This window comes from Manis pentadactyla, chromosome 11, assembly GCF_030020395.1.
Source record: "Manis pentadactyla isolate mManPen7 chromosome 11, mManPen7.hap1, whole genome shotgun sequence".
In the NCBI taxonomy this organism is placed as follows: Eukaryota; Metazoa; Chordata; class Mammalia; order Pholidota; family Manidae; genus Manis; species Manis pentadactyla.
In genome coordinates, this window is record NC_080029.1 from 49,180,783 (window position 1) to 49,195,007 (window position 14,225).

The 14,225-nt window shown below is 45.4% G+C and overlaps 1 protein-coding gene across 16 annotated transcripts in view; it reads left to right on the forward strand.

Moving 5' to 3' along the window:
• The first annotated feature begins 1,781 nt into the window (after positions 1-1,781).
• NIN (ninein) overlaps positions 1,782-14,225 on the forward strand; it is a 94,675-nt gene continuing 82,231 nt past the window's right edge. For 5 of the 16 annotated variants that reach the window (XM_036917435.2, XM_036917476.2, XM_036917486.2 and 2 more), the window contains exons 1-3: positions 1,782-1,934; positions 2,388-2,441; positions 10,710-10,913. In XM_036917435.2, the coding sequence (XP_036773330.2) occupies positions 10,731-10,913 (183 nt within the window). In that variant the 5' untranslated portion in view covers positions 1,782-1,934; positions 2,388-2,441; positions 10,710-10,730. The remainder of the gene's footprint in view (positions 1,935-2,387; positions 2,442-10,709; positions 10,914-14,225) is intronic. The other 11 variants (XM_036917396.2, XM_036917429.2, XM_036917415.2 and 8 more) reach the window with 4 other exon arrangements.

Sequence of the window (14,225 nt, forward strand, 5' to 3'; positions counted from 1 at the left end):
TTAGGTGAAACAAGGAAACATGCCTTCAGTCTTAACTTTCCAAGACTATTGGCTATTTTAGTCAGTGGTGAACATTTTTATGACAACTATGTTAAGTATTCTGGTAACAGGTTAGCTATTTGCTTAACAGTGTGTATGTATGTGGTCTAATAATTAGTGGACTGTACAACCATACATAAAGTACATAGTGTAGATATGCTTACCAAAGAGTATTAAAAAGGGGGAGAGAGGAATATAAATCTCTCATCTTTCTTAATCTACAGTCACACTGTGTTGAAGGAAGACAGTTTGAGTTCTAAAATAAGACTGATCTACTGATCTGCTTATTTTTTAAAAATACCTTTTATTTTGAGGTAAGTGTCGATTCACATGAAGTTGTAAAAAGTGATAGAGAGAGATCCCTTATAGACCTTTTACCCAATTGCCCCCAGTGGTAGCATTTTGCATAGTGATAGTACAATATCACAACCAGGAAATCACTCTAATACAATACTAGGGCCTTATTCAAATTTACATGCATGCATGTGTGTGTGTATATTTAGTTCTATGTGATTTTTGTTAAGTGTGTGATGTCTTTTGAATCTCAGCTCTGCCAAGTTCAAGCTGTGTGATCCTGGGCAAGTCCTTAACTTCTCCAAGGCCCAGTTTCTTCATTTGAAAAAATGTCTACAATAATGTCTGCCTCCTAAAGCTGGTGTGAGGATTAGTTTAAGACACTTTCTGTCGAGTTTCCAGCATAACAGATTCTCAATAAATGCTAGTTTCCTTCCTGTCTATCCCTAGTTCCTTCGGTAGCAAGGGAGCATTCTTCAGGTCCTTGCTGAGATAACCAGACTTGTGAATTACAATAAATCCTTCTTCAAGGGCAACTAATTTAACCCTGCAGCTCAAAGAGAGAACAGCGGCTGTCAGCTCTGGTCCATCGCGCCTTGGGGCCTGGATTTGGGATGCCCTATGCATCCAGGTGGGAAGTGTAGGGATGGGGAGTGGGAGAGCAGAGCCTTTGGGGGAGACTCTGGCACAGGGGTAGGAGAAGGAGGTAAATACCGAGCAATCGTTGGCTTGAGAGCTACCAACTGCAGAGACTTTCCGTCTTGTGTGGCTAGTGACCTACTCTTGGCTGTGCCCAAAGGGGACTGGAGAGCGGGTGGGAGCCTGTGAGGACATGGTGGGCAGGTGCGGAAGCCAGTCTAAACCAGGCCTACACTCGCCCCCGCCCCACAAGGTTGAGAGTCAAGTCTAGAGCTCTTCGGCCTCCTGGACCACTCTTCCAACGACGGCCGATGTGCTGCTCCACAGGGCTGAGAAATCCAGGGCCGCCTGGGGCAAGAGAGGCACCTGAGTACCCCCCCACCTTCAGGTCCCACAGGCTGGAGTAGGCGCCGGAGGTTGCCAGCCAGTGTCCCGGGCGCAGCGGAGCGTGTGCGGGCGCGAGGGGAAGTTAACAGAAGTAGGCGGCGGGGGATCGAATGGCCGTGTCAACCTCAGCCCGGCGGCGACCTCGGTGCGCTGACCTCCACCTGCACCCCCGAGAGCCGTGGCCTTTCCAAGTTCAGATCTCCGAGGGGGCCCGGGCTCCTCCTGCTCCGGCGACCCGAGCAGTCCCCGGGGCCCGGGGCGCAGTCCCCTTCGAGGGGGGGGCAGGGCGGACCCCGTGAGGGCCCCGGCGGAGCTCGGTGCCCCGCCCTCGGCCTCCCCAGCGGCGCTGGCCGCGGAGGAGGAGCCGCGCCTGGACCGGCGTCGCCCTGGCTCCTCCTCCCCGCGCTGGCCTGGCCCTTCCTCCCCGGAGTCCCGGGCTGCGGGTGGCGGCGGCCGAGCCGGGAGCTGAGCGCGCTGGGCGCGGCCGTCCCGCCGCCGCCGCCGCCTCCTAGTGCTGAGCGCTCCCGCGGCCATGGTCCCCGCGGCGGCGCCGGGCGCGTGAGCCCCGCGACTCGGTAAGCGAGGGGCGCCCCCGGGGACCCCCGCCACGCGGCCTGGGGGTGGGCGGAGGCCTGGCGCTGCCCCCGTGGGACAGTCTGGGCTTCCCTCTCGGGGCCGGGGCCGGGGCTGGAGCTGTCCCCGCGGACCGGGCGCGGGGCGGCAGCGCGGAAGCGGGTGTCGCGGCCGCCGGACCGACCGGGGCGCTCCCGGGGACGCGGCGGGAGGAGGGGCCGGGCGGGGAGGCGCGGGCTGTGCGGCGGGGGGCGGGCCACGGGGTGCGGAGGATGCGCGCCGCGGCCGCGAGAGCCGCGCTTTCCTAAGAGCTGGCCCCTTACATATGGAAATGAGGCTCACGCGGGTCCCCATTCGCGTCCCTTTGAAGGACGCCCGCCTGGCACCGCGGCGCCGGCTGCGAAGTATTGTCCCGCTGCTTGAGCCGTAACTAAGCGTCCTCCTTCGCTTTGCAGAGCGCCGGAGGCAGGCGGCCGGCTGTGCCGGCGCAACGGAGAGGTCAACAGAAGGTAGGCGAGGACTGTGGGGGCGGAGAGAGCGTGCTGCCTGGGGACACATCGGGGTGTCCGAGGGGATGGCGGAGGTTCCTGCGGGTGGCAACGGGCACGCGAGTCGCCGCATCTGCATCACAGATTTCCAGGGACGCGGGCTGCGCGTCCGCTCTCCGCCAGCGCAGCCGGGTCTGGGCACGTCAGCCACCCCCGTGGTCCAAGCCCGCAGCCGCAAGCTGAAAGCAGCTACTGTGTGTTGAACCAGGAGCGGACTCGAATCCCGGAGGGGCAGAAAGGGTAGTTGTTCTGTTGCCTTGTGCCACCCAGGCAGCCTTGTGATTAATTGAGAAGCTGAACAGAAACCAGTCTGGGGAAACCCGAGGCGTTGCCTGGGCTGTCTGAGGAGCAGAGAGCTGTTGGGCCCCCTAAAAGGGGGATTTCAGAAGGTGTGTGGGATCAATGCGTGTAAGAAAGCCTTTCCCTATGCAATTACTAAGGGAAAAGAAGGAAATGACACTTGGTTATTGCGTGAAAGCCTTGATCGCCAGACCAGCCGAATGGAAGTGTGGAGTGCTGCGGGCGAAGCTGACAGGGTTCCAGGGACTGGACTTCAGCAGCCACCAAACCGGTCCCTGACAAAAGGACAAAGCTGATGGAGACAGTTTACTGCTGAAAGCTCTTTCTGTGAAGTTGAAAGAGAGAGAGATAGGAAGAGGCGTTTTCCTAGCCTCAGCCCTGAAAACCCGGGTTAAGATGCAAATAAAATGGGAGCTGGAAAGATTGTCCTACCAGATACCTTGTTACTAGACAGCTTAGCTATTATGAGATCTGCTTTCTTTACTTAACTGGCACAGAGGAATTCCTGAGATGGGCTTGCCAGGAAACTTAGCTCCTGAATTTAAGATTGCATTTAAGATCTTTTGTGACTGACATGGCAGCTTTTTAGGGTTAGAAACCTGACAAAAGTCCATCTAGGCACACGGGCTAATCTTCTGAGGCGGTGAATATTTCCCCGTTGGACTCCCCTAACATATGTTAATATAAATTTATATTACTTGTTTCCTGAGGCTTGACACTCTGCAAGGAACTGTATTTTTTTCTGTTAGCTTAATTTTATCTTGAATCTTCCCTAGTGGCTAGCACATTGGTGACTGACCTGGAACACTGGCAGATCTTGCTCTGGAGTTGAAAAGGGCTGTGAAAATACCCAGACTGTGTGTAAAAGGAACATTGTAGGCTTGCTGAAAAGCCAGTTTGGTGTGGTCTCTGCAGCTGTTGTCAGTGTCCTCAGGGAGGTGAAGCGAACTGCTGCGGAGTTTGTTTACAGATGTGTTTATTTTCACCTGTTCTCTGGGGATTCTTTAGAAGCAAGTGTTCCCAACGCAGGATGGATAAAGCATAGGACATAGAGATGTTCCAAATTGGTTGGACATCAACAAAGATATTGCCAAGGAGGGAAAGGGCTCTATGGGGGGCACCAGAAAGGAAGCCATCACAGGTACAGTCTTTGCATTAAAACCATAGGATCAGTCATTTTAAAAGGCATTTGCTGAGAATGGCATGGGTGTCTTTCTTGTTCTTTCTTCATTTTAGTTATGTGATGACCCTTAGTATCAAAAGATATTAACTGGCACAGAGGCAGAGACTAGGGCTCCAGTGAATTCTGAACAATCAATTTAATAGGCAATATTCCTATAAGTCAAATGTTCAAGTAAATTATTTTAAATGTCACTGCATGACTTTCTAAACTAACATTTCACCAATCTTGATGCTTCCATTGTCTGTTAATGAAAATATGTTTTCTCAGTCTTACATTGATGAAGGGTTTAGCAAGTTTAACCAGAGCATTTTAGAGGGATTCAAACAGTGTAAAGCCTTTTCAGCAGGTTTATTTTTATAGATGCCAATTCATTTGTAGGTCAATGAATTATGTGGTTTAAATTCTGGCTATTGAACTTACATCTGTTGGGCAGGGGCTTGTGGAGAGACTTACTGAAGCTTGCAAAAAGAGATCTTATTTACAAATATAATAGAATTTTAAAAAGATTATGCCAATATGCAAGTGAGCAACTTTCTGTTTGAAATTAGGACACTTCTTCATTGCACGTTATTTCGGCAGTTAATTTTTTTCAAGCTTTTGGGTGGAAAATTACAAAGTGTTTATTTTAATGCTCACTCAAAAAATGAAGTTGGGGTATTTGGGGAAGATATTGTTTATAGATGTGAGAAGAGAAGCGCTTTGGCAGGGAACTGTACTCAGAGCTGCAGGCATTCTGAGTTAATTTGGGTAAATGTGGCTCAAAAAGTGAAAGTTGTCACCAGCAGTCTCTTTTAAGAAAGTGACAACATGCAACTCTTGTTTTCTGCTTCTGTGATTTTACTTAGTATCTGATTACAGATTATTGAATCTAGACGTGTAGGCTAATGATTTTATTCCTCCAGCTACCCCTGAGTTAACTACTTGATTGGGTAATCCACCTAGCTATTAGGTTGAACAAAGCTTGCGTTTGGCTACAGCATTCAGAATAGTAAAATACTAAAGTGTCTTTATGTTTTAAAATACGTGCTCATAGGATATCTTTAGTTAAATTCAGTTTTATACTGTGGTTAGCAAAGGTATTTATTGAATTTATTCTTGTTTTTTCACTGTATACTGAAATTAGTACAAATTGGCAAGACTGGAAATCTTTTCAAATTAAAGTGTTTGCAGTTATTTTATTTCAAATGTATTTAATGTGACTTTTTTTTTCCTGTGCAGTGGCATTTAAACTTATGTGTTATATTTTTATACCATGACTTTATTCTTGGTGATACTCCTGTGCTTTTGATATCCAGCTAGAAGTGAGGTGCTGTTTGAGCAGAGAGGAGGCCCCCTGACAGTAGTGAGTTTGGTGAACAGTAGTTCTTGTCAGAAATATTCTATATGGACATGTAAATAGAATTGCTTTTTCTATTGAGCTTTTGCTGAACTTGAATTTATTCTTGTTGTTTTTTCATTGTATACTGAAATTAGTCCAAATTGGCAAGACTGGAAATCTTTTCAAATTAAAGTGTTTGCAGGAAAAAAGAAGAAAAAGAAACATTTTAATTTGACCACTGCCATTATGAGGCTCTGACTTGACAAATGGTGAAAGCTAAAGGCGTGAATGAAAAGCTTTGCCAAAGCAGGGTTTGTCCATGTTCAACACTTTGGTTATGAAATAACTAAATTGGCCACTTGGTGGTCACTGCCTGGCCTGAGGACCCCCAACAGCTATGTCTGAACACAAATCCAAAAGGATGCATTATGAAACTCAAGGAAAGTGGCTAAGCCAGAAGGGGGCATCCACACATTCCGCATAGCTGTTCAGCTGCTGGGCCATCTGGAGGGGAAATAAAAGGCTTGGGCTAGGGGCTCTGGCATTGTGCTCATTTATTATTTGGTTTTCCCTTGCCAGACTTTGTCCCCTTTTCACTCCCTTTGGCCCAGAACAGACATCCCCTGTGGCTGGGGTGCCATTCCTATAAGCTCCTTTCTATACCTAGGATTCTGGAAAGTTCATAAGTTCATGTATCCACTTCATGCTGTCCTTCTGTTAAGGAATTCATTATCCCAGCTGCACCCCCACCTAATTTTCCCAGTCCCAGTTGCCACTGTGATTTCATCAGTCAGAGTTCCTGGGGGGAGCACGATAACACAGATCTGTAATGGACATCCCTGTCAGGGACTGCACATTTTGGCAGCCTTGTTTTGAGTTATTTGGAAGGAAAATGCTCCAAATAGTTCTCATTATGGGTGGTTATTGGGTAGTAAATGTTTTGATTAATGGCTCTGTGCATCTGCCTCTTATTTAACCATCCCTAGCTAGAACTCCAAAGTAGTGCCCACACTGGCCCTTTTATTTCAAAGGAGTTGTAGAGGCTTCTGTCGGTTTGATTGGGAAGGTAGATGGTGAAGAGAGGCCCAGGCTGGTGGTAGGCTCTATAAAATTGGGATTGTTCTTCACACTTCAAAAGGATTTATCACTCAAAACCCAACTTCTTCATCACTGAGGATGATTCCTGTCACTGGTGGGTATCAGGTAGGCTAACTCTGGAAAGCACTGAATTGCCCAGATTAGACATACTTAAGTATTTTGGGGAAGTAATTTAATAATAATCAATTCCTGAACTATGCCCATTATTGAAGATATGGGATTCTTCATGATCATTTCATACAAAAATTTATTTCTTCCTGGCCCTAAATCTCAAAGCTGCTTTAGAAAAAAGAGATTGCTGATTCTGTGTATCTCTAGTGCCTTGCAGACTGTAATTACTCAATAAGTGGATCAAGAGAGGTAGGAGGACGGAAACGCACCCCTCGCCATTCTCACTGGGAGGAGTTTGTTACCATCATGTGGTCCATGGTGGTTTCTTGTACTTGGTATTGTTCAGCTGGTTAACACCTAAAGGCAGAGATAAGCTATTTGCCAATGATACCATCTTAGGGGTCCAATTCATATGTTTGGTGTGCAGGCATAGGACTGAGAGATGGTATAATTTAGAGACAGAACAGGGTTCAGAACAGATCTCAGTCCACCCCCATATTTGTGCTGCAACCTTGTGCAAGTTGCTTAATTTTGCCAAGCTTCAAGTTTTGCATTTTAAATGGGAATATGATATGTACTTTAAAGAATTAGGAGGATTAAATGAGGTCGTTTATGTAAAGCACTCAGCATAAGAGTAAATGCTCAGAGGTTTAAAAAAAAGTTTCTTCTGAATTCCCAACTACATTTCAGCCTTTCTGCTTTTGTTTGACATTCAGTTTTTTAATAATCAGCCTTTAGAGATGGAGGAAGCCCTGACCATTACCTGCTTACAGTTACTATTAAGTGATACAATATTGTTTACACATATAACCTGTCCTGCCCGTTTGTGCTGTGCGGCATTGCATAGCTCTTGCTTTGCTGCTTTGAAGACAGATTTGTGGCCAATTGACTGTGTGGTTGCCGCTCTTCAGTTTACCCCTCTTAGTAAGTCACAGGTATTTTCTTGGTAGTTTTCTCAATTCCCTTCTTGTATGTGCTTTCTCTGGAATAGCCACTCTCTCTTGCCATCTTTAACCCTTAGAACAGCCCTTCCAGATGGGTACTATTATTCTCATTCTGTAAATGAGGGGACTTGGGTAAGTGGTTTGGTATAGATTCTCCTCCATAGTCAATCCCATAATAACATGTTTATTGAATTTATTGATGTTTATGAATCTGTTGGCTTAATTACCAATTCCTTGAATCAAACTTCAGGTGGTTCTACATGGTTTGGCAGTGGGTCCTGGCTTTCTGCTTTTGCTTGGTTGTCTCTAAGGCTGAAAATGTCTTTGTAAAAGGGTTGGATGAGGGAAGTAGTGGTGTGCTTGTAGAAGAAGGAGGCATTTCAAAGTCTTCATATGCTCATTTCTATAGCTTTATTCAGGGTAAGTTTTCACTCAAAGAATCTCCATATACTAAGTCAGTCCGTGATGTTTACTGAGTCCCTGGTGTGAAGAGCAGACCATACTGTGCGTTTGGAGGAAGATTTAAACAAAAAAGAAGTTGTGGACCTTGCCCTTAAGAAAATTTCTGCCAAGTGGAGAGAAAAAATTCTTGCATGTAAAATTACTGATGAACATTTGGAGAATAATATCAATGAGGAAAAATGCATTCTGTGCCAGAAGAGTACTGACAACTTGTCACCATATGTAACATCTTTTGGATGTTTCCATCTGATCATTTGTTCTGCAGCGGTGGGGCCATTTTCCCCGTTCAGTCAAAAGAATGTTTTCCTTAGCACAGCGTCTTGGAAAAGAGAGGTGAAGAGATAAAAAAGGAAAGCTGCTGTAAAATAAAAGAGGTTTGTTTGATTTGGTGAAAATCCAGTGACCTCCCAAAGAATGGGCCATGATAGCTTATCTAATTCAAAGCCATGGATAAGATCAGGAGTTCCCAGTATGTTATGAGTTTCATGGCCCTCTTCCATTGGTCTAGATGGACAAATACCCACCCCTTAAAAATAACTTTGAAAAGGAAAAGTGTTAGAATTCTTTCACTTTTGAGGTGTTTTTTTTTTTTAATATGCAAAATCAAGCAAAAGCAGGATAGTCTGGCTTTTATGAAATTGATCAGGTTACAGCCCTGGGGACTATAAAACTCAGAGGGAGTCTGAGAGCTGTGGCAACCCTGAAAATCCCAGCGTACCCGGGGGATTCTCAAATCTTAGCTGATGATTAATTGGTAGACTCTAAGTGAATCTCATTATCCAAGGGTTGGCCTTGTCTAAATGCCTAACTTTTGTGGCTTTGCGTAACACCTTAGTGTTTCTTTTCTGATGCTTTGATGTTTATATAGCACTCTCAACTTATTTTGAAAACATTTACATGTTGATTAGCTAACCCAACAGACCAACCCTGGGAAGGCAGCCAGAGCCAGCAGCACCTTAGTGATACAAAAACTGATAATTAGGAAAATAGGCCTTCTGAGACCAGGAGACTGAGCTGAAACAGCACCCTTTACTTCAATGAGTGGCCCTGGTAAATTTTGAGCTATGTGGTGAGCTGTTTGAATCCATCTTTGGAGTCTACCTAGTTCCACTGAGACCCTCAGGATGGTCATGGCTGTGTTTTAGCTTGCTGTGTTTTCAACCGTTGTCTGGAAAGAAAGCAACACAGCCTAGGGTATGTGATTTGTTATGGGAAGCTCTCTTCAGTTCTGGCCAGGCTCACCTTGACTTGTAAGTTTCCCATGCCATAACCATCTGCTCTCTGAACATCACCTGTAAGTTAGAGTACGCTGGCCCAGGGCTTGGTTTAGTTAAAGGTGCTGCTTTTAAAAGTAGAACGGTGGTTGCCAGGGGCCAGGGGAGGCAGAAGGGAAGTTGCTGTGCGGTGGGTGTAGAGTTTCAGTCATGCAAGATGAAAAAGTTCTAGAATCTGCTGTACAACAGTGCACGTAGAGTGAAAATACTGTTCTGCACACTTAAAACTTTGTTAGTAAGGTAGATATCATATAATGTGTTTATCACACAAAATTATATTGACAAGATACTTTTTTCTTTTTGTAGTGGTGCTGATTTTTAGTCATGGGGATGGTTCTGACAGTCTTGTTTCAGATGTCTGAGCCTCATCTCAAGGGTGTATGTCATGCTTGGCTTCCATGGCATCATGGCAAAGGCAGCTTCAGATACGCAGGTTTCAGACTTTCATTGGAAGACCCGAGAGTTAAAAATGAATTGTCATGCAAGGAGAAACTCAGATTTTATTCTTAGAGTATGAGGGGCCTAGAATTTTATGATGCATATTTTTAGTAAAAGTGATTCTGAGAGTTATTGATTGGTCCATGTTTTTACTGACCCCCTAGAGGGTGGGAAAACAGAAGGCCCTGGGTCAGGGCAGGTGGGAGAGATGGCAGACAGATGAGCCAGGCACACAACAGCAGCATGGTCTGGCTGGTGAAGGTTCTGTATGATTCATATGGTCTGTGGCTCCTTTGAATCTCACTACCTGGAAGGTTGGAGTAGTGTTTTCCCCTTTCTCCAGGCAACTAAGCATTACCTAAAACTCCCTGGGACTAAAGGGAGCTTTAGGGAATAGTCTTCCTGTCACACCTCACGTAATTGCACCAGTGAAGTTAATTGAGCTGCTTTTTGAGGAGCTCGTGTAGAAGGCATTTGGTCTCATGTAAACACGGAGGTGGTTTGTATCAGACATTTCATCCGAGTCTCCTGTTGCCAGCCTCTGGTCTAAGTGATGAGGGGCATCTAGGCTGAAGAAAGACGAACTAAATAGCTCGGCCCACCTGCAGATTGCCAGCACATCAGGGCAGGTGGTCAGCGCTCGCCGCCCTGCATGGACACCCTGGCCCTGCAGCCTGTGAGCACTAAGTTAGTTCGTTTGAAAGGATTGGATGTCACAAGTGGCCTTTCACCTCCTGTACAGCAGAGAGAGAGAGAAAAGCGCTTTTAGTCTTGAGTTTGACAGACTGGCTGCCCGCTGAGCACCAGGCAGGAAAGGAGAGTGCCTTTCTCCGAAGAGACCCCTTCCTCTGGTAACGTTCCCGTGTGCCTGACCTTGTGAATGTGCCCCTGGAGTGGTAGCGTGTGCGACTCCGCTGGTCAGGCCTGGGGCCTGGAGCGGTCGGGGTCCTGCTGGGCGTGTGCAGTGCCTCTGCTGCTGGCGCTCTCGGCCCTGCCAGCCAGCATCCAGGGCCGGGACGGACCGCGTTCCCAAGGGGCTGGAGAGGGCAGCCGCAGGGCTCCAGGAGCTGGCGCAACCCTCCTTGTCTCTGTCCCACACAGGCGAGCACCGTGGGCTATGGGATGGATGAGGTGGAGCAGGACCAGCATGAGGCTCGACTCAAGGAGCTGTTTGACAGTTTTGACACGACGGGCACCGGGTCCCTGGGGCAGGAGGAACTCACCGACCTTTGCCACATGTTGAGCCTGGAGGAAGTGGCCCCTGTGCTGCAAGAGACGCTGCTTCAGGACAACCTCCTGGGCCGGGTAAGGTCTGGGCGGGGACATGGGTGCGGTTTTTGTTGGGGCCTGTGAAGGGGCAAACTACATGGGTCACAACTTGCTTCAAATATCCTGGCTGTGTGCGCGTCCTTAGCTCTTACCCTGATAAACAGATAAAAAAATGTGATGGGCGGGACGTGACAGTGCAGTTTGCTCAGGTGATGGGGGCTGGTTTTAATTTGTGCCCTGGAGTGAAGCTGTGCGCTGAGTGTCTTAAGTGGAGAGAGAAAGGCTGTGTTCCAGCTCTTGTTCTTTGTGGACGGCTTTCATCATTGGTTCAGAGGGGGAGACTGACTTCCCCTGAAGAGAAGGTGCGTGCAGTAAGAAACCTGCCACTCACAGGAAGAACCGATTTGTGTTATGATTTCTACTCCCAATAAAGCTGTTTCTTGCATGGATTGTTTCTGGGATGAAGTATTAATTGCACCTCTCACCCAGGAAATGAGACAGGAGGCTCAGTAAACACAGTGCAGCTTCGTTTGAAACCCAGCACGGCTCGCCCCCCACAGGGTTGTGTGTGCGTGCTGGTGTTAACTTCTGCGTTTGACAGCAAACAGTCACGTTCTCCCCATAGATCAGTCACAGAAGTGAGTGAGAAGTGAGGAGTCCTTTTCTTCCTCTTGCTGTAAGCATGGGAAGGACGTTTGATTTGTTTACGCCTGATACTGCCTCCAAGTCTTAAAAAAAAGAGCATCATTCATATGGCTTTGGATTGAGTCTTGCTGTTGATTTTTGGAATGGAAGAGAGGAAAAAATGGGCGATGCTCTTTGAGCTTTGTTGCTGTCATTGCTGACACTTTTTAGATCGTGTTTTTATTATGAATAAATTGAGGAAGCAGTTGTGGGGCTCAACTTTATTCTGATGACTGAACTTCCTTTTCCTCATTTCTTTTCAGTGTCTCTTAGCTGGTACATTGGGCCACTGATCTCAGAGACAGTGCCATGTACTGTTTCTCTGTGACCTGAGACAGACAGGCATAGTGATCACACAGAAATTAATATACAAAAGCTGATGTTCTCAGGGGCTTGGCACTATGGATGTTGTATTTAACTGGGCTCATGCTTAAAGAAAAAATGTGAGGTGTGTTTTTTTTTTGCTAAACTGGAACCATTCTTGGTTGCTTTTGGGGGATTAGCTGCTTGTGAATACATGTGGGCCCTAAAAACACAGAAAGAATCTTGCTTTGAAAGCAGTGGAAATAAAGTTTTGAGGAATAAACCATTTGCTCCTCATCCTGTAACACACAAATGTTTATTCATTGTGCCTCAATCTCAGGCTCTGGGGAACAAAAAGAGTGACACTTCCCACTGTGGTCTTTGGGGATCTCCGGCCTTTGGTGTCTAAGGAATATATCAAGAGTGAGTCTGTTTCAGTGCTGATTATAAAGCCTGAGTAGACATAATACAATGTAAGGCTTCCTTGAGAAGTCGTCTTAGCATCAACATAAGTATGTACCCCTCTGCGGAAAGCAGACTGCACCTTGGCAGCAGATTAACAGCTTTCTCCTAGAGGTAGCAAACTAAAACGAGGAACAGTTATCGATTGATTTGTTAATGGCTTGACACTATCAGCGTGCTTTTTACATTTGCTATTTTCCTGTGAATAATGAATACCTAACTGGTCTATAGCCTGATATTTATTTAGTGAGTTAGTGATCAAACTTAAATAGATGTATGCATATTGATTTCATATGGGAGGTCCCTGGGGATTGTCTTGAATTACCAGAGTGGGGTTGGCATGAATTAATGTACTACTGTTAAATTTGCATTTTTTATGAAACTGAATTATTCTACTGAGATGATCACATAAACTTGGCCATATGTTGTTAAGATACTCTGTACGGTCTATAATTTTAAGTTCCAACTTAAAAATTCCTAAGAACTTGCTGGAGAATTCTAAGTGCTATCACCTTCTTGACATATTGAATATGGATCACAAATTGTAAAATTATAAATTGTATTTAATGCCAGTCATCTTTCTTTTCTGTAAGTGGTGTTTATAAAAAAACAAACAAATAAGGATTAGTAGTTTGGTTTAATAAACAAGTAGAAAGAAATACTAGCATGAGAAATCTAAATATATTTATCTGTTCATTAATTGAACAAATATATATTGTGTGTATCCTGCATGTCAGGCGTTCTCGTAATCTTATGGTATGGGTGCAATTTTAATTTATGTTTATTGTAAACTAAAGTTTTCCATTAAATTGACTTTTGGATTCATTAGTACCCATCAGCTTCCTGGAGGCTTATGGCTTTAATTTTATCTTTTAAATCCTAGTATGATTTGTAAATTAAAAAACACTTCCAAGTTTATCTTTATTGGAATTGGGCTGAATTAGTCATTTTTTGTGAAGAAATAAGATAGAAAGCATTGTCCCCCTCAACTAAGAATATGAATATTGTCTGTTTTTTATTTTAAAAGTCATCTTTAATTTCACACTTTTTTAAGCTTAATGTTTCTGTTGATAGTTATTAAAGAAAGTAACTTAAATTGCCATTTTCCTGCATCTTATTATTAGGCCATTTATGCCCAAATTATGTTTCAGTTCATCTGTCTGATTTTGCTTTATAACTTGAAGCTGTATTCCCCCAAGGACAGTGCTTGAGAAGCCTAAAGATGGTGGGTCACTTGTTTGAAAGAAAGGCTTTGTTGGTTGGTGTTTCCTACCAGGCCATCAAAAGAGCTCCATCCATGCCTTTGTCATCAGTTAAGCACATGTCGGGTGGGTGGGAGCTCAAGACAACAGATTCCTCAAGACACTGGACAAGTAACAGTCTGGTCAGGTAATGTACCTGGCAGGCGAATAGTGCTGGGTGCAAATACTACAAACGCCTAAGCAAGGGGACATCGTTAGCTCTTTCACTGAACCAAGTGTTCATCTAAGCAGTTGATACCAATTGTAGTTGCTTCCTGGTTTTTTTGTGTGTGTCTTTTAAATGAAGTGTTTCTCTGTGCCTCTCTATTTCTGTTATTAGCAATCAGGACATAAATAGGTTACTTTACCTTGGTTTTATTGAAGCCTTTAATTATATCCAGTTTTTAAAATGCCATTTTCCTTTCCTTATGGAATATACCAGCTTTGAGACAAAATGCACCCCCCTTCCTGCCCCCCGAGTTTCTGAAGAGTTTCCTCTTCTGTACTCTGTGGGGTGAATCTGGGTGCTGAGGTGCCCTATGTCCTTGGCACATTTTAGAATCAGAACCAGCCACCTGGTGGCAGAACTCTGGCTTCTCCAGAGTCCTGTAAGTACGTGGACTTGGGTCATCAAAGGCACTTTGAAACTTTTAGTATT